At 33.6% G+C, this 24,223-nt stretch overlaps 1 protein-coding gene across 5 annotated transcripts in view; it reads left to right on the top strand.

Moving 5' to 3' along the window:
• The first annotated feature begins 395 nt into the window (after window positions 1–395).
• Window positions 396–24,223, top strand: part of LOC117330875 (serine/threonine-protein kinase WNK-like) — a 33,412-nt gene continuing 9,584 nt past the window's right edge. For 2 of the 5 annotated variants that reach the window (XM_033889429.1, XM_033889425.1), the window contains exons 1-13: window positions 396–2,249; window positions 4,194–4,369; window positions 6,243–6,463; window positions 7,263–7,420; window positions 7,720–7,808; window positions 8,211–8,436; window positions 8,840–9,212; window positions 9,725–9,789; window positions 17,721–17,786; window positions 19,802–19,915; window positions 21,815–21,975; window positions 22,166–22,379; window positions 22,765–22,953. In XM_033889429.1, coding sequence (XP_033745320.1) covers window positions 1,218–2,249; window positions 4,194–4,369; window positions 6,243–6,463; window positions 7,263–7,420; window positions 7,720–7,808; window positions 8,211–8,436; window positions 8,840–9,212; window positions 9,725–9,789; window positions 17,721–17,786; window positions 19,802–19,915; window positions 21,815–21,975; window positions 22,166–22,379; window positions 22,765–22,953 — 3,084 coding nt within the window. In that variant the 5' untranslated portion in view covers window positions 396–1,217. The remainder of the gene's footprint in view (window positions 2,250–4,193; window positions 4,370–6,242; window positions 6,464–7,262; window positions 7,421–7,719; window positions 7,809–8,210; window positions 8,437–8,839; window positions 9,213–9,724; window positions 9,790–17,720; window positions 17,787–19,801; window positions 19,916–21,814; window positions 21,976–22,165; window positions 22,380–22,764; window positions 22,954–24,223) is intronic. The other 3 variants (XM_033889426.1, XM_033889428.1, XM_033889427.1) reach the window with 3 other exon arrangements.

Below are 24,223 nucleotides of genomic sequence, written 5' to 3'. Positions count from 1 at the left end.
AGGCAAACGCACGTCCAAAAATGCCGATGTACTTGAATAATACAATAAACTTGACATGGTACACCACATATCCTGGTTTGGTTGACTGAGCGTGAACCTGACAGTTACCCCGTCTTGAACCTCGCGTGACCGAAATCTTTGCAGACGACCTTGCCTTCGCTGATATCCGGCGAATTACAAATGCATCATTTTATAGAGTATAGTTCCTTGAAAGACATATTTTTATCTTACTAATGTTTCTTATTACAATAAAAATGCTATACAAAGTTGACATCATAAATATTTAGTAATCATTTTGGATACAAAACTGCTTAGAAGTGTTAAAATTTACAAATGTCTTGTCTGTTAATATTCATACACCACTATACACAGGATTCGTCGGGTACTATTTTCGAGTGACGAGATAAATCGCCATTACGAGATTGGCTCATGGATTTGTGTGTCATTTGTGTTGGTAAGAATGTTCCTGTGTTCAATATGGATATGTGATCGTTACAAAAGCTAGTCTGTTCGCAGACTATTCCAGTTAGGGTTTTAGTACCCTCTGAAGGACGGAATTTAAAATTGTGGTGAGGACTAGAAAGGATATGTCTTGCTCAATCTCGGCCTCTTGTGTTCCTTCACCATGTTTACCGAGCATATTGAAAGGAATGATAAAACTATGTCAGATATGACGGACTTGGGATCAGTCACAAGGTGCTGTAGGTGTTGGCGTTATTCAGAGGACACTGCAAACGGAGATCCGCCTTACGCAGTCTCTCTTCCCATCTATTTTATTGACGGATCTATTTTTCATTCAAGTCTACCAAAAAATAGGTCATACAGTGAACACTTTTTGTGGTACGACTGTTTTATCATACAACAGAACACGTAGCAATTGTTAACCAGTGGAATACTTATTCAGTAACATCATTAACTGAATTAATGTCGTTGTGCCTGATTCTTTAAACGCATGTCGGCACTAACGGACTATGTATTCCATTTGCAAGGAAACTAAAACAAAAGGGATTCACAGAGGGATTGCTAGTTGAAAATGAGTCACATTTGGATGTATTCGTGATTTAGGACCAAAATCCATGATCATAAAGCATGGCGTTGGTATTCAGTGTTGCTATTAAGTGTACATAACTAGTGTGTGACTTGGATAATTAGATCCATTTTATTTATTAGTTTGTTGTGTGCAATTTTAGTTCCTTTTGAGTGTTAATTGAGTGAAGATGAGTAAAAACCATTCTTCTATTGCTATTAATGGGGATTTATCTCATAAACAGATTGAAAATGCAGAAGATACGACAGTTCAGGGGTCTGTCAAACCATCGTATTCCATAGGTCGACAGAGACGATTACATACAGGAATGGGCCAGAAAATCACTCATAAGTCTGATAAAGGAGATTCTCAGTCTTATTCTGCTGATCCAAGTCCTGTTTTAAGAACAAACAATCGTAATAAAATACGTGATCGTAGAAAGTGTATTTCGGAGGATATTACAGGAAAAGTGGAATCGTCGTATGAGAAAAGTGGAAAATCTTCATGTTTTCCAGGACGTTTCCATACAAAAGACAGTGGTATCATGTTGAAACGAGATAGGTCATCAAGCATAAAATCTGATTCATCTGATGTGGAACATGCAGGGAAAAGTTCGCCGAACATGGATAATAGATCGAGGACAAGTGACACCAGTAATAACTCGGATGATTCTGTAACTAAGTCTTCATTTCAAATAAAGAAAGTTGAGGAAAACGAAGATATAGTTAAGAAGGAGCGAAAAATTAGCGCCTATTCTGGGCGGAAATTAAAGCAACCAGCAAAGAGGAGGTCATTTGAAGTATGTACTGTGAAAAGTAGTAGTCCAAAACCTGTTATCGAAGGTTCCACTACTGATTTGGATATAAATGACACGGACAAACCTGCAATATATTCTGAAGATATCTCTTCTCAAAGTACTGCAGATAGTGCTATTAGTCTCGGTGTCCTTAGTAGTACATCTATTAAAGAGTTAGAATCTGGTGAGTCACACAGAGATTCTCTATTAGATGCAGGAATATCCGAAAAGGTGGAGAAGAAAGTTGATGGTGAGGTTGCCAAAAAGGAAGATGAAGGTGACGAAAAAGCTGAGAAAGCTGTAGCAACTTCACCAGATGGACGTTTTATGAAATTTGATGTGGAAATTGGAAGAGGCTCTTTCAAAACTGTGTATAAAGGATTAGATACCGAAACAGGAGTAGCAGTAGCATGGTGTGAATTACAGGTACACACAATATTTATTCCACATGGCTTCTAGATTAACTACGGTATGCATATTGTGTTCTCATTAAAAGCTGGTTGCTGGCAGAAATTTTCTGCTATTTCTCAATATTGAACCAGCTATCTTTTAGTGTTTGCACAAGCTAATATAAATTCAACCAGCCACTTCTTTCACCATCAGCACCTGTTTAAAAACTTGTAATTAGTGAAAACACATATGTACCGTACTTATCATGTAAGAAGCCCAGGTAGTCTATCCATAATTGATTATATGACTAGTGTACTTCGTAAGGGGCACAAACGTAATTAACACTGACAGGGCAATAATTAACTCAACTGGCAATGGACTTATTTTTTTGTTGGACAATTAAATATAATTTTCAGTCTGAACTACTGCAGTAGACGTGTGGGCTTACAAACAGGCAAGAGCTAGATAAATGTGTACATTTAGTTGGCTGTGGAAGAAATTTGCAAATTCCCTAAATTTTCCACTGATCATGAGATGCGTCTATTACAGTATAATGATTTAATAAACACCCACTCTATCTATGTAATATACTTTCATTTTGACATCGTTTAATATGGTCATCTATGTAGGTTCTTCCAGTGCCAAAAAATGTATCAAAAAACAAACTTTTTAATTAAGTGTTTATAATTTATTACACAATACATTGCAATTTTTCAACACTTTATTTGACCAAATAGCAAATAGTTGCCCATACATATATATATATATATATATACCCTGCATCCAGTTGAATCTTGCTTTTAAGCAATTTTAGAAGTTAAATATATATACCTAAACTTCTAAGAAACCTAAAGGGTCAAGCTAAGGCATACATATATATGTCTCTACAAAAGTTCAAATTAGACCCAAAAGAGTTGAATATCATTTTGGGGATTTAATGCATATACTCTCAAGGGTCTACGTACTGGAAGCCCTGCTGGTGAGTGGCAATATATTACCTGTGTCCATGCCATCAGTCAACAATATATTGGTTTAAAGTTTTTTGGCAAGTTTCTTCATTGAAGTCTGATCATGATAATGTGTGTTCTTGTGGGGTGTAACAGTAATGGTACAGACTGAATTTATGAAAATATTTTTTTTCTGTCTTTTGTGCATCAGTATCTGGTGCGCATGCATATGCTGACCTATTATTTTTCTGGGAAAGATATACAATTATGAATCGATTGGGATCCTGAGAAATAGAAAAAAGTAGTCTCATATTTTTTTTAACTTTGTTGCTTTTGACTTAATTTCATATGGTAATGTATATTTGACCCTATAAAAAGTCTATTGACATCAATTTGCACCACATGCACAGCTTCTTGTGCACAGACAGTACATTTATTAGTTGGAATATGGTATTAAAATGAAATTTTATGAATTTCTTAATTGTAGTGTGAGATTTCTAACTAAATGACTTCAGTTCCCACTCCAACCTTATAAAAATTGTATTACACATAGTACAGTATTATCTGTATATGAATATAGTACAGTATTATCTGTATATGAATATGTTAAAACAAAAAAAACCAATTGAGTTGCATTTTAGAAATTATATGTTGTCACATATATAGGATAAGGTGCCCTTTTACTGAGTAGCTTGCATTCATTGTTTACATCAACTCTCTCAGAAATTACAAAAAAGTGTCACCAATAAGCTTAAACCAAGCTTTCAGCAACACCAAAACCAGAAAATGTTCATCCCAATTGCAATTCACGGATGTTCTTCCTAAGATGAGATAATTGCAAGCAAAATCATTATGGGCACAAAGCTTTTTGCACAGGTTGACTGAAATTAAAATTATTTCCATAAATATGTTTTATGTAAACTTTTTTCGAAATTGCTAGGAACCCATGCCAGCTTTTATAGTAAATTATGAATTGGAAATAACATCTTTAATCTGTGTGACAAAATTATGTGACAAGTTTTTAATTTTTCAGGATAAGAAATGGAACAAAACTGAGAGACAAAGATTTAGAGAAGAAGCAGAAATGTTGAAAGAACTGCAACACCCTAATATTGTCAGATTCTATGACTCATGGGAAGAGCCAAATCCAAGAAACAGGAAAGTCATTGTGCTTGTTACTGAGCTCATGACTTCTGGTACATTAAAAACGTAGGTACCAACGTTAAATGATTTAGTGAAAATATCTAATGATTTTAGTATATATACAGGTGATACTGATTTCAGTATACTAGTGCTACTGATTTCGGTATACCGGTGTTACTGATGTCGGTATATCAGTGTTAATGATTTCAGTATACTTGTGTTGCTGATTTCAGTATACTTAATTACTGATTTCAGTATACTTGTGTTACTGATGTCAGTATACTGATGTACATGTTATAGATGTCGGTATACCTGAATTACTGATGTCAGTATACTTGTGTTACTGATGTCAGTATATACTGGTGTCAGTATATACTGGTGTTACTGATGTCAGTATATACTGGTGTTACTGATGTCCGTATACTTGTGTTACTGATGTCAGTATATACTGGTGTTACTGGTGTCAGTATATACTGGTGTTACTGATGTCCGTATACTTGTGTTACTGATGTCAGTATATACTGGTGTTACTGATGTCCGTATACTTGTGTTACTGATGTCAGTATATACTGGTGTTACTGGTGTCAGTATATACTGGTGTTACTGATGTCAGTATATACTGGTGTTACTGATGTCGGTATACCGGTGTTACTGATGTCAGTATATACTGGTGTTACTGATGTCAGTATATACTGGTGTTACTGATGTCAGTATATACTGGTGTTACTGATGTCAGTATATACTGGTGTTACTGGTGTCAGTATACTGGTGTTACTGATGTCAGTATATACTGGTGTTACTGATGTCAGTATACTGATGTTACTGATGTCCGTATATACTTGTGTTACTGATGTCCGTATATACTGGTGTTACTGATGTCAGTATATACTGGTGTTACTGATGTCAGTATACTGATGTTACTGATGTCGGTATATACTGGTGTTACTGGTGTCAGTATACTGGTGTTACTGATGTCGGTATATACTGGTGTTACTGATGTCAGTATATACCGGTGTTACTGATGTCAGTATACTGGTGTTACTGATGTCCGTATACTGGTGTTACTGATGTCCGTATATACTGGTGTTACTGATGTCAGTATATACTGGTGTTACTGATGTCAGTATATACTGGTGTTACTGATGTTGGTATATACTGGTGTTACTGACGTCAGTATACTGGTGTTACTGATGTCGGTATACTGGTGTTACTGATGTCGGTATACTGGTGTTACTGATGTCAGTATACTGATGTTACTGATGTCGGTATATACTGGTGTTACTGATGTCAGTATATACTGGTGTTACTGATGTCAGTATACCGGTGTTACTGGTGTCAGTATATACTGGTGTTACTAATGTCAGTATACTAGTGTTACTGATGTCAGTATATACTGGTGTTACTGATGTCTGTATATACTGGTGTTACTGATGTCAGTATATACTGGTGTTACTGATGTCAGTATATACTGGTGTTATTGATGTCATTATATACTGGTGTTACTGATGTCAGTATATACTTGTGTTACTGATGTCAGTATACTTGTGTTACTGATGTCAGTATATACTGGTGTTACTGATGTCCGTATATACTTGTGTTACTGATGTCGGTATATACTGGTGTTACTGATGTCAGTATATACCGGTGTTACTGATGTCAGTATATACTGGTGTTACTGATGTCGGTATATACTTGTGTTACTGATGTCGGTATATACTGGTGTTACTGATGTCAGTATATACTGGTGTTACTGATGTCAGTATATACTGGTGTTACTGATGTCAGTATACTGGTGTTACTGACTTTGCCAACTTATATTATGAAATCGAGTAAAAGTAGTTATAATGAAGTGCAAACATCATGATTGAACGTGTCTGTTTTCCATGACCAGTATCCATAAATTTCATTGATCTATATGATTTTATATTTGTGATTTCAGGTACATCAAAAGGCTGAAAAAGATTTACCCCAAGGTACTGAAGAACTGGTGTAAACAGATATTGAAGGGCCTTTATTATCTACACATGAGGACGCCGCCAGTTATTCATAGAGATCTCAAGTGTGACAACATCTTCATCACTGGTACAACAGGCTCTGTCAAGATTGGTGACTTGGGATTGGCAACGTTGAAGAACAAATCTTTTGCTAAAAGTGTGATAGGTATGTTTAATGATTCTGTAGACATTATCATTTTAGTTAAGTACTTAATTAAGAAATGTTAATTTAGAAATATTGATTTTATGCACATGTGGCAAACTTGTACAAGATTACTTTTATTTTTTGTTTTCCCTCCTATCCTACTTGCTACAGTTTATTTTAGCCAAAAAGGACAGAACACAGAAATAGCATGAGCGTGTGTAAGTATTCAGTTATGTGATCAATGGGCTAAATTTTTTTATCAAATTTTTTATTTGTTAATGTTACAGTTGGTGATAACAAGATTTGATATTAATGTTTTAATTTAGAAACAATTTTTATAAACATTTCTGAGTTTGAAATTTAAGAAAAACCTATTAATTCAATAATTATCTTATATAATCAACAAAAAAGGTATCTTAACATGGATCTCTAAAGCAATTCATAACTCCAATTAAAATAAATTTAAAACCATCTTGATCAAATTTTTGAAGAAAGTTCAAAATTCGTCCGGAAGTTGGTGATCCCTCTGAATAATGAACAAAGAGCTGCCGTTGTGAATTGTTCACTTTTACACTGTTATGCTTTGCCTTTTTCCATTTTCTTATAGAACTGTCAACTCCCTTATTCTGAGGAAGGAGGTAAGAATGCAGGTAATCAGGTACTAGGCATGACCTTTTACCACTGTTCAATTTTGTTTCTTCTTGCAGATGCAGGCATACGCAACCTGATGAAAAATACTAATCTGGGTTTCCCTTTACCCATCTTTTCCCATTGTAGACTGCTGCGAACGGTACAAAGCACCATCTTTATATAATTTAAGGTACGCCAGAATTTATGGCTCCTGAAATGTATGAAGAACACTATGATGAATCGGTGGATGTTTACGCTTTTGGGATGTGCATGTTGGAAATGGCAACGTCCGAGTACCCCTACAAGGAATGCTCTAATGCGGCGCAGATCTATCGACGTGTGACAAGTGTGAGTACAGACTGTTGTAAATGTTAAAAACAAGAAATTTTGTGACCTTAAGGCAATCACACTACAGAGACATTCAAATTTGAATGATTTTCCCGAAAAGACAATTTATTAGCAATATGAATAAAAAAAATGGTATGTAGTGTGTTTGTCGTTATGTGAAATTTAACTGTCAATTAGAATATTTTATATTAAGTATTATTGACCTAACATACAAAATTTAACTGTCAATTAGAATATTTTATAAAGTATTATTGACCCGACATAGATTGATATTTTATTTGATTCTTTTTGCTTATTAGGGAGTGCGACCAGAAGCATTTTCCAAAGTGGATGGAGCTGAAATCAAGGAAATCATAGATGCTTGTATCAGATCAAAAATAGAAGACAGGTAGTTATCCTTCTTGTCATTCTCCAAATTATATCTCGATTCCGTGACAGTTCCAATCACAGTTTGACAAGTCAGTATAAATAAGGATCTTTCTATGATTATTTCCAACCCAATAAGCAAGTATGGTATTTGGATTGAATAGTTTGCTATGAAATAGTAATGAAGTGAAATTCATTTTATGACTGTATATTTTCGTATCGAGTAGAGAATTATTCATAATGATCAGTTATACCTGTGTTTTAAAAATCAATTATTCTTAACATATGAATGTATAGATTCTAAATACATTGTCAGTTCCATCATTGATGTGTCTTAAGAAATGGAAAAAAAAATAAAATTCTGAAGAGAGATTATGTTTTTGAATAAAACACATTGCATAGAATATAATGTGTCATGTTTCAGGTACACTGTGAAAGATTTGCTGCAACACAACTTCTTCCTAGAAGACAATGGACTCAAAGTTGAGGTGGTGACGAGAGAAGAAGAAGAAATTGACTTATCATCTGTTCAGCTGCGGCTTCGTGTTGTGGACCCTAAGAAGCGTAAAGATAGACACAAGGAAAATGAGGCCATTCAGTTTGACTTTGACATTGAAACTGATGTGCCAGAAGAAGTTGCTCAAGAAATGGTACATGTCGATCATAATTTGATACATGCTTATGAAATGTTAAATCTTCTAAAACTAAATTAAAAGAATCATTTTGGTGTAAAGTAAAATACAGATAACTCTGTGTTTTGAAATGAAGCACTCCAACCAATTCAGAGACAAATATAAATTGATAGAAATATGCTTCATAGTTAAAATTGTTAAAAAGTCTATATTAACAGAAGTCTTATATAGGCAATAGTTTGTTGCTAAGTACCCATTGAATTCTTTCACTGAAACTTTGAAATAAAAAGTCTTATATATAAGTTAACATCTCTATTTTGAAGGAACAAGGTAAAAAATTATCATATAATATTAGCAACAATAATATTAAGGAACAATTTTGGTAAAAAGTAAAATAATTGTCATTTGGTGGTCTTTTCAGGTCAAATCAGGCTTTCTTCAAGAGGAAGACGTTAAAATTGTAAGCAAGCAGATTCGTGACAGGATAAGTGTGGTTAGGAGAGATATAGGTCGCAAAGCTGCAGAGGCTCAAAGTAAAAGTGAGCAACATGGAGGATCACAGCTGCAACTTCATTCCTCGCAACAGCCAATCTCCCACAGCACTAGCACCACAGACGTGTCAATGGCAGACAGTCAGGCGCCATCACAAACACAACTACAGCAACCGTCGCACTCACAGCAACCCAGTGTGTCCCAGAGTCAGGTTGTCCAGTCTCAATCTGCTGTCTCCCAGTCATTGTCTCAACACCAGTCGCTCACACAGCAAGTCTACACTTCCAGTGAAGAGGCACTAGGTATGAACATGTTCTGTCTCTTCTTCCTGGTCCTTGACATTATAGATATTTTTATATGAAGCTCATTTCTTCCTCAATTCACTTTTTGGTGTATTGTATAGTTGTGTAGGCTTGAACCATATGAAGAGGTCTATATGAAGGAGCTTAAAAAGCTTTTACTTGTTGTCCATTGCCTGTTGAATTGGTTTCAAATATTAAAAAAAAATGAAAATATTTAAAAAAAAATTTGTTGTGAAATATGTAAAAACATATTCAATATTTCCATCTTTCTGCCATCAGAATTTTGTACTTTTCTCAAAGCCCTGTTATGTTTAGTCAATGCTCTTAACAAAGGCCTGTTAGTTAGTGCTCTAAAAGTGTGTTATGGAAAATTTAATGGGACTTTGAAAGTTGTATGATAAAGATTATCAGTAAAATAAATAAGATAATTGATATTAAATATAAAGAAATAGAAATTTAAGCAGAAATGGGTGTTTAGCTATAGTACTGACAAGTGTTTGTTTTACTAACAGCCACGGGGAGTCCTGATGGAGAAACAAAGATTCCAGCTCACCATCCTCAGTCTGTTCCACAACAGGTAATATCCGACTCATGTTGTATGTCTGAAGCATGTTCTCGCCCAATAATTATCAAGATATCTATTAATTGTTTAGTAACCAGCAATTGATTATGGTATCAATATCAGTCATGCTTATTATTTCCTTATCTATCCTCACAATAAGTAATTTTTGACACAAGCGTAAGTTTGAGTCTATGTCAGCGCTTTTGAGGTGTAGCTGACAAAATCTACGATGCCCTCTGGCGGATACTGCCTTGGCCAATCTAACCGTTGCTTTACAGTAACTCCGTAATGCTATGCAGTAAATATTTGTAAATATCGTAAATATTCACGATAAAAAATGACATATAGTAAAGTTCAGCTATAAAAAAATTACCTTTTGTTTTGTTGACACAAACGTAGACACAAACGTAAGTTTGAGTCTATGTCAGCGCTTTTGAGGGCTCTGGCGGATACTGCTGTTGGCCAATCTAAACGTTGCTTTACAGTAACTCCGTAATGTTATGCAGTAAATATTTGTTTAACTTCACGATAAAAAATGACATACAGTGAAGTTCAGCTATTAAAAAAAATCACCTTTTGTTTTGTTGTATTTTAAAAGCTGACAGGACAATGTGGTTTTTTTTGGCATTTTCGTTCGCTCTGACACAACTTCCACTGCCACTTCACAATCATATTCTATCGCAAAAACAAAATAGTCCCGTGACTTACGGAGTCAAATGCAACACTGCAGTTTCGTTAGATATATGACAAAACAACAGAACCTCACAAATAGATAGTTTTCAAAGTATTTAATTTAAGTATGTTCTGTCGATGATACGTAAGAATATTTTTCCGCGTTTTCACGCGGAATGATACAATCGACTTTTCGCTGGCGCCATATTGCTGCTTACCTGTGACCCGGAAGAAAAATCTTCTAACATCACGCTGAATTTTCATCATCGACATATATGTGTTTTTTTTCTTTGGTGGCATGTTACTGAATGGGTTATAATATTGATAAAGTTTCGTCGGAATATCGTTGTTATTTTGTACATTGAAAAATCACTCATCCAGCATCCGATTTTGTCCGCCATCTTTCAGTAATGTAAACAATAATAAAAGAAAGAGTAGGTGATCAAACCCAACTTTGAATGTCATTTTCTCACTGAAATATTAACTTGCATGTGATTGATGTAGTCTGCAGATGGTTAGATTATATAGATGTTTTTTTACGAAAGAAAAAAAGTTGTCTATTCATCATGACAATATCACAACAACGGCAGTCGAGTACCATACGCATGTTTGCAAATAAAAAGTTAAATAAATTCTCACTGAATAGGGTTTCGAAATGTCAAATGGACTTGTGAATATTAATATTGACTTCGGATCTATTGATTATATCCTACGTAATGCACATGAAGTTTTTCGTTTACAGAACGCGTACCGCATTAACGTGGCTGTCTGCATGCAGATGTAGACGTCACTGAAAATTTCATCTCTAATTATAGTGACCGATTCTTTTTTTCTAATATTCGTGATGGTTTAAAAAAATAGAAAATGATCTATCATTATCATTTGAAATATTACATAACAGTCGAAGCATATTATAAAAAAGAAAGGGGTCTACGATGTACATCTACATATACCTTTATTATGTTTGGTGGAGTTTTGAACGCTTCAGGGACGGTTAAAGGGCAGTAACTCTTTAGAAAACACCATTTTTCATGGAAATGTACTGATTGCTAAATTTAACCAGAGATATTTAAAGGCAGTGGAAATGTTATATTCCTACATCTGCGGTTTTTTCTGTCTTAAATCATTTCAGCTTCTGAATTAAATTAACCTTTAAACTAATGCACAGTAAAGTATTGATAAATCAATGCAAATAATTTATTATCACTTAGATTTATTATTATTATTTAATCTTTTTTTCTTTACAACACTAGTACATATTATTTGAGAAGAACAGCAAAAATTACTAAGTTCATTATTATTCTAAACAACAAAAATTTGTAAAACTTTTTTGTGTTGTGCATATATCCTATTGTGAAATAACTTGGCATGACTAAAGATAATAGTATTGTCTTGATGACTGTTACATACTATATCATAGGTTGAGTTAAATAATTATTTTCTTCTTGTCAATTATGGTAAATGGTGAAAACACATTTTTTTCATTTAAATTGTTAAGTCGGTTTAATGTTCAAATTCAGATTAATTTAATTAAAGCAACTATTAATAATGTATATATGTGTTAACTTTTCTGACAAAGTCTTCAAGTAACCTGATTATATTTGACAGAGAATCAAAATAAGTAATTTTGTTGTTAAGAATAGTGGGCTTAGCCATTTACAACTGTTTAGATTCTACTTAATAAGGTTTGATTTTTAACATTTTGGCAAATTTATCTTATCAATATCCAATTTAGTTTTAAAGATAAGCAGTACTTCCATTTTTATGAAAATAAAAATTACTTCAGTGTTCTAATAATTTAAACACATGAACAATTGAAAGAAATACATTTGTATGAAAAGCATTCATAATGGACTTTGAAGAATGCTACTACATGTACAGTTCATCCAGTTTGGGCATTCGAACTACATTTTCATCTGACAGATGCTGCAGATTAAAAAAAACCCTCTGATTTTGAAATCGATGATATCAATACATATAGCTACATTCACATCTCACTAACATTAATTAACATGATATATATACCATACATACATATATATATGTATCATGCAGTTACAGTTATGTATATGGTACATATACTATTGCGGAGAATATTTGATGCAATGTACATAAGTGAAAAACAAAATTCCACTTCAAATTGATTTGAACTGTACATGTGAATGAATGTGTTTTTGTTGTATAGATGATTTGTAGCTACACAGTATGGAGTGTAAAAAAAACTAACTATAAATCTGTTATAAAATTAGTTGAGTGTATGACATGTAACAGTGTATCTTAGTGTCGTATGAAAACTGCCGTTTTTTTTTTTAAAAAAAAATGTTTTAAAAAAAAAAATTGGTTAAAAAAATTTTATTTTCATTTTTCTTAAAAAATTTTTTTTCCAAACCCTTTTAGACCCCAACGGCCTTTAACCCTTTTTTTAAAAATTTAAATTTTGGGTTTGATAAAAAAAAAAATTAAATTTTGTTTAAATTTTGTGGTTTAAAAAAAGGGGTTTTAGCTTAGTCGGGTGGTTGTTTACTAAAGCCACGGGGGTCCTTAAAAAAAAAAACCCCAGCCCCCCCCGTCGTCCAAAAGGTTTCCCTTTTGTTGGCCTTCTCCCCAATTTTTCTTTATTAATTGTTTGTCCGGGGCTGATTTTTATAATATCGCTGTTAAAACCTACTACCCAATTAAGAATTTTGGCCACGTAAGTTTTCTTTCCAACCCTTTGGGGTTAGTAAAAAAATCTCCTGCCCTCTGGGGTTTTTACCCTTCCCTCTAACCTTGTTTTTAACTCTTTAATGTTTCAGTAAATAGTAAAATTTAAAATATTCCTAAAAAAAAAAAATTAAATAAAAATTCCTTTTGTTTTGTTGCCCAAAACGTGCACAAGGGGAAGTTTATTTTTTTTTTTTTTCTTTCGCCTTTTGAGGGCTCTCATCTTGCTGTTCCCAATCTCGTTCTCCCATCCTATGTTACAAAATTTTGTTTTTTCCGAAAAAAAACCTTACATAACAGCTAAAAAAATCACCTTTTGTTTTGTTGTATTTTAAAAGCTGACAGGACAATGTGGTTTTTTTTGGCATTTTCGTTCGCTCTGACACAACTTCCACTGCCACTTCACAATCATATTCTATCGCAAAAACAAAATAGTCCCGTGACTTACGGAGTCAAATGCAACACTGCAGTTTCGTTAGATATATGACAAAACAACAGAACCTCACAAATAGATAGTTTTCAAAGTATTTAATTTAAGTATGTTCTGTCGATGATACGTAAGAATATTTTTCCGCGTTTTCACGCGGAATGATACAATCGACTTTTCGCTGGCGCCATATTGCTGCTTACCTGTGACCCGGAAGAAAAATCTTCTAACATCACGCTGAATTTTCATCATCGACATATATGTGTTTTTTTTCTTTGGTGGCATGTTACTGAATGGGTTATAATATTGATAAAGTTTCGTCGGAATATCGTTGTTATTTTGTACATTGAAAAATCACTCATCCAGCATCCGATTTTGTCCGCCATCTTTCAGTAATGTAAACAATAATAAAAGAAAGAGTAGGTGATCAAACCCAACTTTGAATGTCATTTTCTCACTGAAATATTAACTTGCATGTGATTGATGTAGTCTGCAGATGGTTAGATTATATAGATGTTTTTTTACGAAAGAAAAAAAGTTGTCTATTCATCATGACAATATCACAACAACGGCAGTCGAGTACCATACGCATGTTTGCAAATAAAAAGTTAAATAAATTCTCACTGAATAGGGTTTCGAAATGTCAAATGGACTTGTGAATATTAATATTGACTTCGGATCTATTGATTATATCCTACGTAATGCACATGAAGTTTTTCGTTTACAGAACGCGTACCGCATTAACGTGGCTGTCTGCATGCAGATGTAGACGTCACTGAAAATTTCATCTCTAATTATAGTGACCGATTCTTTTTTTCTAATATTCGTGATGGTTTAAAAAAATAGAAAATGATCTATCATTATCATTTGAAATATTACATAACAGTCGAAGCATATTATAAAAAAGAAAGGGGTCTACGATGTACATCTACATATACCTTTATTATGTTTGGTGGAGTTTTGAACGCTTCAGGGACGGTTAAAGGGCAGTAACTCTTTAGAAAACACCATTTTTCATGGAAATGTACTGATTGCTAAATTTAACCAGAGATATTTAAAGGCAGTGGAAATGTTATATTCCTACATCTGCGGTTTTTTCTGTCTTAAATCATTTCAGCTTCTGAATTAAATTAACCTTTAAACTAATGCACAGTAAAGTATTGATAAATCAATGCAAATAATTTATTATCACTTAGATTTATTATTATTATTTAATCTTTTTTTCTTTACAACACTAGTACATATTATTTGAGAAGAACAGCAAAAATTACTAAGTTCATTATTATTCTAAACAACAAAAATTTGTAAAACTTTTTTGTGTTGTGCATATATCCTATTGTGAAATAACTTGGCATGACTAAAGATAATAGTATTGTCTTGATGACTGTTACATACTATATCATAGGTTGAGTTAAATAATTATTTTCTTCTTGTCAATTATGGTAAATGGTGAAAACACATTTTTTTCATTTAAATTGTTAAGTCGGTTTAATGTTCAAATTCAGATTAATTTAATTAAAGCAACTATTAATAATGTATATATGTGTTAACTTTTCTGACAAAGTCTTCAAGTAACCTGATTATATTTGACAGAGAATCAAAATAAGTAATTTTGTTGTTAAGAATAGTGGGCTTAGCCATTTACAACTGTTTAGATTCTACTTAATAAGGTTTGATTTTTAACATTTTGGCAAATTTATCTTATCAATATCCAATTTAGTTTTAAAGATAAGCAGTACTTCCATTTTTATGAAAATAAAAATTACTTCAGTGTTCTAATAATTTAAACACATGAACAATTGAAAGAAATACATTTGTATGAAAAGCATTCATAATGGACTTTGAAGAATGCTACTACATGTACAGTTCATCCAGTTTGGGCATTCGAACTACATTTTCATCTGACAGATGCTGCAGATTAAAAAAAAACCTCTGATTTTGAAATCGATGATATCAATACATATAGCTACATTCACATCTCACTAACATTAATTAACATGATATATATACCATACATACATATATATATGTATCATGCAGTTACAGTTATGTATATGGTACATATACTATTGCGGAGAATATTTGATGCAATGTACATAAGTGAAAAACAAAATTCCACTTCAAATTGATTTGAACTGTACATGTGAATGAATGTGTTTTTGTTGTATAGATGATTTGTAGCTACACAGTATGGAGTGTAAACATATAACGTAGAGTGCTATATGAAAATCATGTTCACTCTTAAGAAACTGTCTCAAGTCTGAGCTGATATGAGCATGTAATTCTAAGTTTTGAATATAGTGCTTAGTTTAATGTGCCCGTCGTGATGGTATACCCTGCCCTGTCTACATCCGCATTCTACGCTTCCAGAGTCTGTTTATCAGACCCAGGTGTTTTTAACCCACCATCATCAGATGGTGGGCTATTCAAATCGCCCTGCGTCAGTGGTCCGTCCGTCCCTCCATCCGTAAACAATTCTTGTTATCGCTATTTCTCAAAGTACTGAAGGGATCTTCTAAAATTTCATAGGTTTCTCTTGGTTTCTAGTTATGCATATTGCATTTTGAGACCAATCGGAAAACAATATGGCCGACAGGCAGCCATCTTAGGTTTTGACAATTGAAGTTTGTTATTGCTATTTCTCAGAAAGCACTGAATTGATCTTTCTCAAATTTCATATGTAGGTTCCTGTTGGTGCTAACATTAGTTATGCATATTGCATTTTGAGACCAATCGGAAAACAATAAGGCCGATAGGCAGCCATCTTTGATTTTGTCAATTGAAGTTTGTTATCACTATTTCTCAGAAAGTGTTGACGGGATCTTTTTCAAATTTCATAAGTAGGTTCCCCTCGGTGCCTAGTTATGCATATTGCGTTTTGAGACTAATCGGAAAACAACATGGCCGACAGGCAGCCATCTTGGATTTGGACAATTGAAGTTTGTTATCGCAATTTCTCAAAAAGTGCTGAAGGGATCTTTCTAAAATTTGATATGTAGGTTTCCCTTGGTGGGTGGTTATGCATAATGCATTTTGAGACCAATCGGAAAACAATATGGCCGACAGGCAGCCATCTTAGGTTTTGACAATTGAAGTTTGTTATTGCTATTTCTGAGAAAGCACTGAATTGATCTTTCTCAAATTTCATATGTAGGTTCCTCTTGGTGCTTACATTAATTATGCATATTGCATTTTGAGACCAATCGGAAAACAATATGGCCGACAGGCAGCCATCTTGGATTTGGACAATTGAAGTTTGTTATCACTATTTCTCAGAAAGTGCTGAAGGGATCTTTCTCAAATTTTATATGTAGGTTCCCCTCGGTGCCTAGTTATGGATATTGCATTTTGAGACTAATCGGAAAACAACATGGCCGACAGGCAGCCATATTGTATTTTGACAATTGAAGTTTGTTATCGCTATTTTACAGAAGGCACTGAAGGGATAGAACAATCTGCCACAAAATATCATTCAAAACCTTGACATAACATCATTCAAACCAGGGCTCGCACACACGATAAAATCCTAAAACAATCACACAAATGTTTTTAACCTGAGCTCTCTCTTATCTAAAAGCTGGTAGCTAGATGGGGCGCTACATCAAATGTATAAATATTTTTTCAAATGCTAATGATAATGATAATTTGTGAAGCGCTTATAGGCATGGGATCCTCAAAAGTTTGAAAAGAAAGGCCTCATTAATTTTACAGGTAATCTAGGACCTTCATATTACATCTACAACTACGTATACATTAACCCATTGAAGATGTCAAATAAGATTACCCGAGTACCTATTCTGAAAATTAGCTGCCAAGACGCACTTGCAATCAAAAGTAGATATGAATTTCTTTTCTTGCCAATATTTTGTCCTAGTCCTAATCAGGTATTGGTGATGTTCCATACAAAGTTGACCATGTCCCCACTAAACAAAAGCAGTTAAAATAATTTGTTTTCGTTTGTGTCTTCAGTACTTTCAGTACTTTGATTTTGAATATGAACTCTAATGTGGCTCAGTCATTTAAGTGAAAATACTTTGCTATCATTTTCATGTCTAATCATTTTGATAGATCTTGAGTTGTGACCATTTCATTTAGAAAGGAAAAATTATCAGTAATACTTACCTTAAGATTTCATTTGATGTAGCAGACTGCCAAGCCATTACAAGAAAAGACTGAGGGGGAACCTGTCCAAGATGGCCAGAGTATACAGGTATAGTTTATAATCAAACAGAGCCCAGATTAACAACATTTATTCTTACTACTGGAGTGTGCTTCCTGAAATTCTAATACTGAAGAATTTGCAGTGAAATTCATTGTACAGTGGAACCTCTATAAACCGAACATGCATGGGACATGACTATTTGTTCGGTTTACAGAGGGTTCGGTTTGGAGAAGTTGATCGAAAAATGACCGGTCGAATTCCGGATATAATTGGTCGGACGATTTTTTATTAGAATGCACCCGATTACAAACCGGCACGTACACACGTAGACAATATTTGGTTTGTCTGAATAATATGCATATTATGAAAGTTAATCAATGTACATGTATATATTGCAGAATATATAAGAAAGGCAAATGACTTTAACTATAGTTTTAAACAGTTTTTTCACATGTACAACTACACTTTACGATCGACCTACATTTTGTTACATCCGGTGAAGCTTCCGTCATGTGGATGGGGCCGATAGTCCAATACGGAATATTTTACATATCGACTAATATTAAAGGGTGTGAAGATGTTTTGTTTCAATATCAATTACAATTGATCAGTTGATACTGGTCGTATTTCCGACATCGCTGTTGTCTAAAAAAACATCAGTGGCTTCTTTTACGAAAACAACCCCCTTTGGGCCTCATTTAAATTAAATGCGAAACTCAGGCTTCTAGCTCTACTTGCATTGAGAAGATAAACGAACTGACGCGCTTCAATGAAGTGTGACATTGTTTCATAATTATCGTGTTGATTATACACTGGGCCATCCGTCATAATGCCCCCTTGGGATATATATTGGATACCTGTACAAATCACCTACGTAGGTCCCGATACAATAAGGCTTCACACAATACCCGTCACAGTTGTTGTTTCACGGTTGACTGGCCTGACCTCGTGTCATAATCGCTCAGGTAAGGCCGGTTTTCAGAAGTAATTTTTGGTATATTTTAACAGGAACCGGACGCAAAATCGGTCCGGTGTTCGGAATTCAGAGGGATCGGTATTTGGAAGTTTTTTAATACTATAATAAAGAAGGACCAATTCCGTACAATGTCAATTCGTTCGGTATTCAGAGGTGTTCGGTTTTTAGAAGGTTCGGTTTTCGGAAGTTCCACCATAATACCAAGATGCTAATCATTAATGTTCATTTGAACATTTCATTTTCTCAAGAATGAATAAGAATAATTTGGTATTATGGTGGAATTCAGTTATCTAAAGCTATTATGCTGTACAAGAATTAATAGAATTTCAAGATCATTTGTATTTAATGCATATTAGATACATATTTTTATCAAGAATATGACAAACCTTTGAAGAGAATTTAAATACCCTAGAGCCCTTACATAATGTTTTAAAAATAACATCAAACCAGGCAAATACATTTGTATCTTTCTACGTCGAACATCAATGTTTGTAAGACATTTTAATTGATAATTTCTGGCAACATGATCTGGACATGGGTCATCGGTGATATTTGGCAGGAAATGAGACTAAATTTTGACCAGTTTCTCTTGAAAAAGTTTTCTTTTATATGTACAAGCAAAGTCGGATCTTAAAAAACTGAAACATCTTTTCACTACACAGTACAAATAATTTCATGAAACCCAAAATAAATTTTCACCATTCACAGGTGTGATAGTAGGCTTCAATGGAAGTACATATTCTTAATAAAAATTGGTAGAATGTTTGGTGATTTTTACATTTTTGTGATATTAGAAAGTTGGTTACAGACATTTAAGTTTATAACTGTGTTGTAAAGGTTTTAGCATGCAAGTAAATAATTAACGCCATTCATATTCCGCTTCTCATCATGTCAACTTCGAAATAAGAACCTTGTTCTCGTGTCATTTTCCCTATATTCATTTTGAATTTCAGTGGCTACACCAGCATTCGCCTTATAGTATTGTGTTTAGACCAACACAGACGATTCTGTTTCATTCCATGTAGTTGCTTTTTGCCACAAGTTGTTGGTCTGATCCTATTCCTCATTGTTATTCACCCATCTGCAGGTTCCTGGTCATTCAACGTTATCCCCGGGTCCCATAGAGGCAATGTCGCCCATGAAACCCATAGGAACACAACAAAATAATGCTGCAGGGGCTACAAGTCGAATTCAGATGAAGGTGTGATAACCAGGCATTAACTGTAGTATTACTAACATGTAGCTCTTCGTTTTTAGTTGCCTGTTTATTACTTTATATTTCAAATTTACATTTTTGTTTTGTGGTGTTATTCTGCTTTGTTGTCATATGCAGCTTTTTTTATGGCGCTTTATTTTTGTTTCTATTGTTTTGGTGTGTTCAGGTATTTTCTGTTGTTATCGAAAGTGATATTGGAATTCCCTTTCAATCGACCACAGCTTACAAATACTGGATCTGTACAACTCTTCTGTTACACTGAGGTCCCCAATTAGCTGACTACTGGGTCTAAATTGTTTCTCAAACTTTATCACTGACTACTGGGTCTAAATTGTTTCACAAACTTTATCATCATCTTTTAAACATTTTCAACATAGTCTCTAGATGTTTGATTAATTACTAACAAAACCATCACTGATTATATGCAGAACTTTGAAATATTTCTATTTATGCAAGGGGTGTACAATTTCTATATGATTTAGAAAGAAAAAAAATTCTTTTTATTTTGAACATTAAAGAAATCTATTCCACACGTAAATATAAAATGTGAATTCAATATACTGTAAACATACATATTTTAGCGATAACCTTATTTTAGAGCTTTTGGTGCTGGAAGCATTGCACTAAATTCTTATCACACTTATTGCACTTTCTATATTTAAATGATTTTGCCATGCCAATTAATCAATGTGCTGTTCTGATAAAATTGGTAAATATGTTAAAATTAGAGTAGACCAAATGGTATATATATGTTAATGATATAAATATCTCCGTGAGACAGTTCTACTTGTTGCTTGAATTATGTATGAATTGTACACCCCTGTATCACATTGTTTCATTTTGTTAAGCAGCCTTTGGTTGTAGTTTCATTTTGTCAAGCAGCCTTTGGTTGTAGTGATAATATTAAACTATCCTGTTTTAGTTGTGGTCATTTATAATGAATTAATGTAGTAATACTATTTTGTATTTAAAAACCAAATGACATCAGGCAAATCTACATCAATAGATTAAAGGAAAAATAATAATAGAATATGAGTACCGATATTAGACAGCAGTCTCTCTTTAATTGACAAGAGAAGAAAGTTGATTGAGAAAATACCAGCATGCTTGTTGTATTGCATATATGTGTAAGTTCCCAAGTTGTAGTTGTGAATGTGATGAGTTGCTTCTTAGAAGTACAAGTACCGATTTCATATAGCCAATGATATTCCCATACAACACAAAAGCATGAATAATATATAATTTCTTACTGCACAATGTTTCAGTAGTTAAAATCTGAAGCACATATTTTTTGGCACTTCTTTCTGCAATTTACTGTTATAAAATAGTGATGTATTCTTATTGATAGTTAGATAGAAGTTCTACCAAATTCATTTATTTGATGATTGTGTGAATTCTATTCCTCTAGTCTTCATTTCCGTAATACCAAAACCTGCTTCATTGATATTGTATGATTAATATTGATATTGCACGAAAAATGCAACATACACAAATTTATTTTATTGCACTTTAGGTATCCCAATGTGTAGCCAACACTATATCCACGAGTACTCCACTGTCTGTCATTGGTGTCTTTTATACCATTTTGTTTTGATATTTCATGAGCCTCATACCATTAGGCAAGATAATTCTATTTCACAAATAGCATACTGTTATGATGAATGCAAGTTTATGATTTGAGTGAATTGTTAAGTATTTAGAGGTGTAATGTATTTTGTATATCTGTGTTGTTTTGTATGTTTGTTTGGCTGTTGTGGCCTTTGTACATTTAAGTTTTAATGGTGAAAAAATATTTACAAATATAATTCATTACTAATCAACATTATTCTTTCCTGATGTTATGGTGTTATCTATTTTGGTTGATAATGGTTTTCATTTAATCAGGCGGCAAACCTGGAACAACTGAACATATCTGCTGCTCAGCAACATCAGCAGCAAACAGGATCAACCAAGCCTGTTCAGTCGAGCAGTGTGGTAGGCACGCCCTCATCCACTATCACCAACAGTCTGTCGTCAGGAAACCTTAACGACGAACACAGAGAGAGGTAGGAGTTTTACAGTGATAGCATGAGTTAATTTAAAATAGTTATTGTTGTTTCAGTGTAAGAACAATGCTAATTGAGACTTCATATTGTAATAATGCATGGTCTGAATTTGTAGGTCAGGTAATTAGAAGAATTATATAAACCGAGAAGTGTTATCATTAGTTTACATTACTATCGATAACTTTTGTAGTGAGAATGAAATGACTGGTAAAGGGGAAGATAGAAAAAGACGAACTCGTCCAAAACGACGAAAGACATTGGAAAGGGCCCCGAGACTTACAATTCTCAGTTATGAAGCAGATGACGAGGAAGTGGAATGCCGCTTGGATTTGTCAAACAGAAACACTGTCACCTTCAAGTTTGCGTTAGAAAATGACAAGCCAAATGAGATTGCTGAAAGTTTGGTTAGTTTTTTTCCCCAAAATATTTACTGCTGTGCTTTGATGTGTTACTTTTAAAAGGGCTTTATTTGCCAGATTAATCATGTCACAAGATATATCACAATCCTACAATTAATATCATGATGTGAATGAAACCAGCAAAACTGTTGTTAGAATGAAAATCAGAACAAAACCAAAAACGCATTATACAAAGAGATATATGCTTATCAATCTTGAAATAATTTTAATTTTCCATTTCGATTTTCATTGTTAAACTGACTTACACTAATCAATTTTGAAACACTTTTGATTTTTCCATTTCAATTTTCACTGTCAAACTGACTATCACTAATTGTCATAATATTAAAGGAGTGTATGTGCTTAAATTCTTAATAAATAATTATTTCAGGTACAAGAAGACATCCTACCTGAGGTACAGTCCATCATGATCATAAAACTTCTCCAAGAAGTGATTAAGATGGTGACCGAAGACCCTGCCAAGGCTGTAAATGTCTGTCTTAGCTACGTCAGCACCCCGTCATCTAGTCCTAGCTCAATCCGAAAGGCCAGGCCTCTCACCGATTCAGATGCTGCGAAGGTATGAACCCATAAGAAAATTTCAATGTGTTGTACAAGACTTGTACATCTATATAGCACTGTTTATCAATGTCTGAATGCAATACAAATTTACTGGAAAACTTGTTATGTGATGTTGTGTTTATAAAGTTTAGTTTTGATATTTATGTGGAAATGTGCTAGTCAGTGTACATTGCAGTGCAGTTAAATTTCTTTGAACGTTGCAGTAATTTTGAGAAAGTAATCGATTCCAAAAATTCAGAAATTATTGAATGTTGGCGTTTTAGAGTTTTATTTCCCTTTTAAATCGATGCATGGAAAACAAGGGTGATCATTGAATTTCTTTGCATATTACTAAAGGTTTGGAAAAACAAAATGAGAGGATTATGGAAGCGCAGATACTTGAAGGTGTGTTACATTTAGTAGGTTACCACAACATTAGATTATTTCTTCTGTTGCATGTAAGCTTACAGATGTACACGCTAACGCCTTTTGTTTTAGATATACCGTACCTTATACTTGGATTATTTCACATTTACAGGCTTACATTCCTTTTTTTGTGTCAAGCTGAATCTCATTTTTTCATCTCAAACTTCATTATGCATTAACATGTGATTCTTAGGCTTCACAGAAAGATGTTCAATAAATAAAAAAGATTTTTGACATTTTCGACTTTCTTATTGATATTTTAGATATGTGTAACTTCATGATTCTCACTTTAGCATACTGTTGATTTCATTACACCCCATTTCATCTTTTTCCATCATTCCACTCAAATTGTTTGTCCATTGTGTCTGTTTTATCCTTCCTTATAATATGGAGCTGAAAATGTGTTGAATTCTACATTCAATAAATATTTGTGTACATGCATATTTAATAAGCATTCCCCTCCCCTGTTCAGTGTGTGAACCCAAACCCTCGGGTTATGATGTTGTTGGGCTACAAGGAAATTTTGGCTTCGTTTGAAATTAAAAAAAAATGTCAATTACTGTATTAGTATTTTCCCTGTTTCTAATGTAGAGATCACTGGAAATCATTTCATTCATAAGACATTTACAACATGCTTAAGTGGTTATTTTGCTCAGACATTGGAATATATTCATGTGATGACTTGTCATTGTCTTCCCAAAGCAATTTGCTGTTTCACGTTTAATGATTTATTTCAAAACATACAAAATGCATATTCTTTTCTTTGCAAAATTTTGTATACACATTTTATGGATTTATTTGGTGAGATTTTTTACTTAAATTTTCTAATTGATTACTAATTAATTATTGTAGTAATAAAATCT

The sequence above is a fragment of the Pecten maximus genome, chromosome 7, assembly GCF_902652985.1.
Source record: "Pecten maximus chromosome 7, xPecMax1.1, whole genome shotgun sequence".
In the NCBI taxonomy this organism is placed as follows: domain Eukaryota; kingdom Metazoa; phylum Mollusca; class Bivalvia; order Pectinida; family Pectinidae; genus Pecten; species Pecten maximus.
The sequence above is the reverse complement of the archived record's forward strand: the minus strand, read 5'-3'. Positions and strand labels throughout refer to the sequence as shown.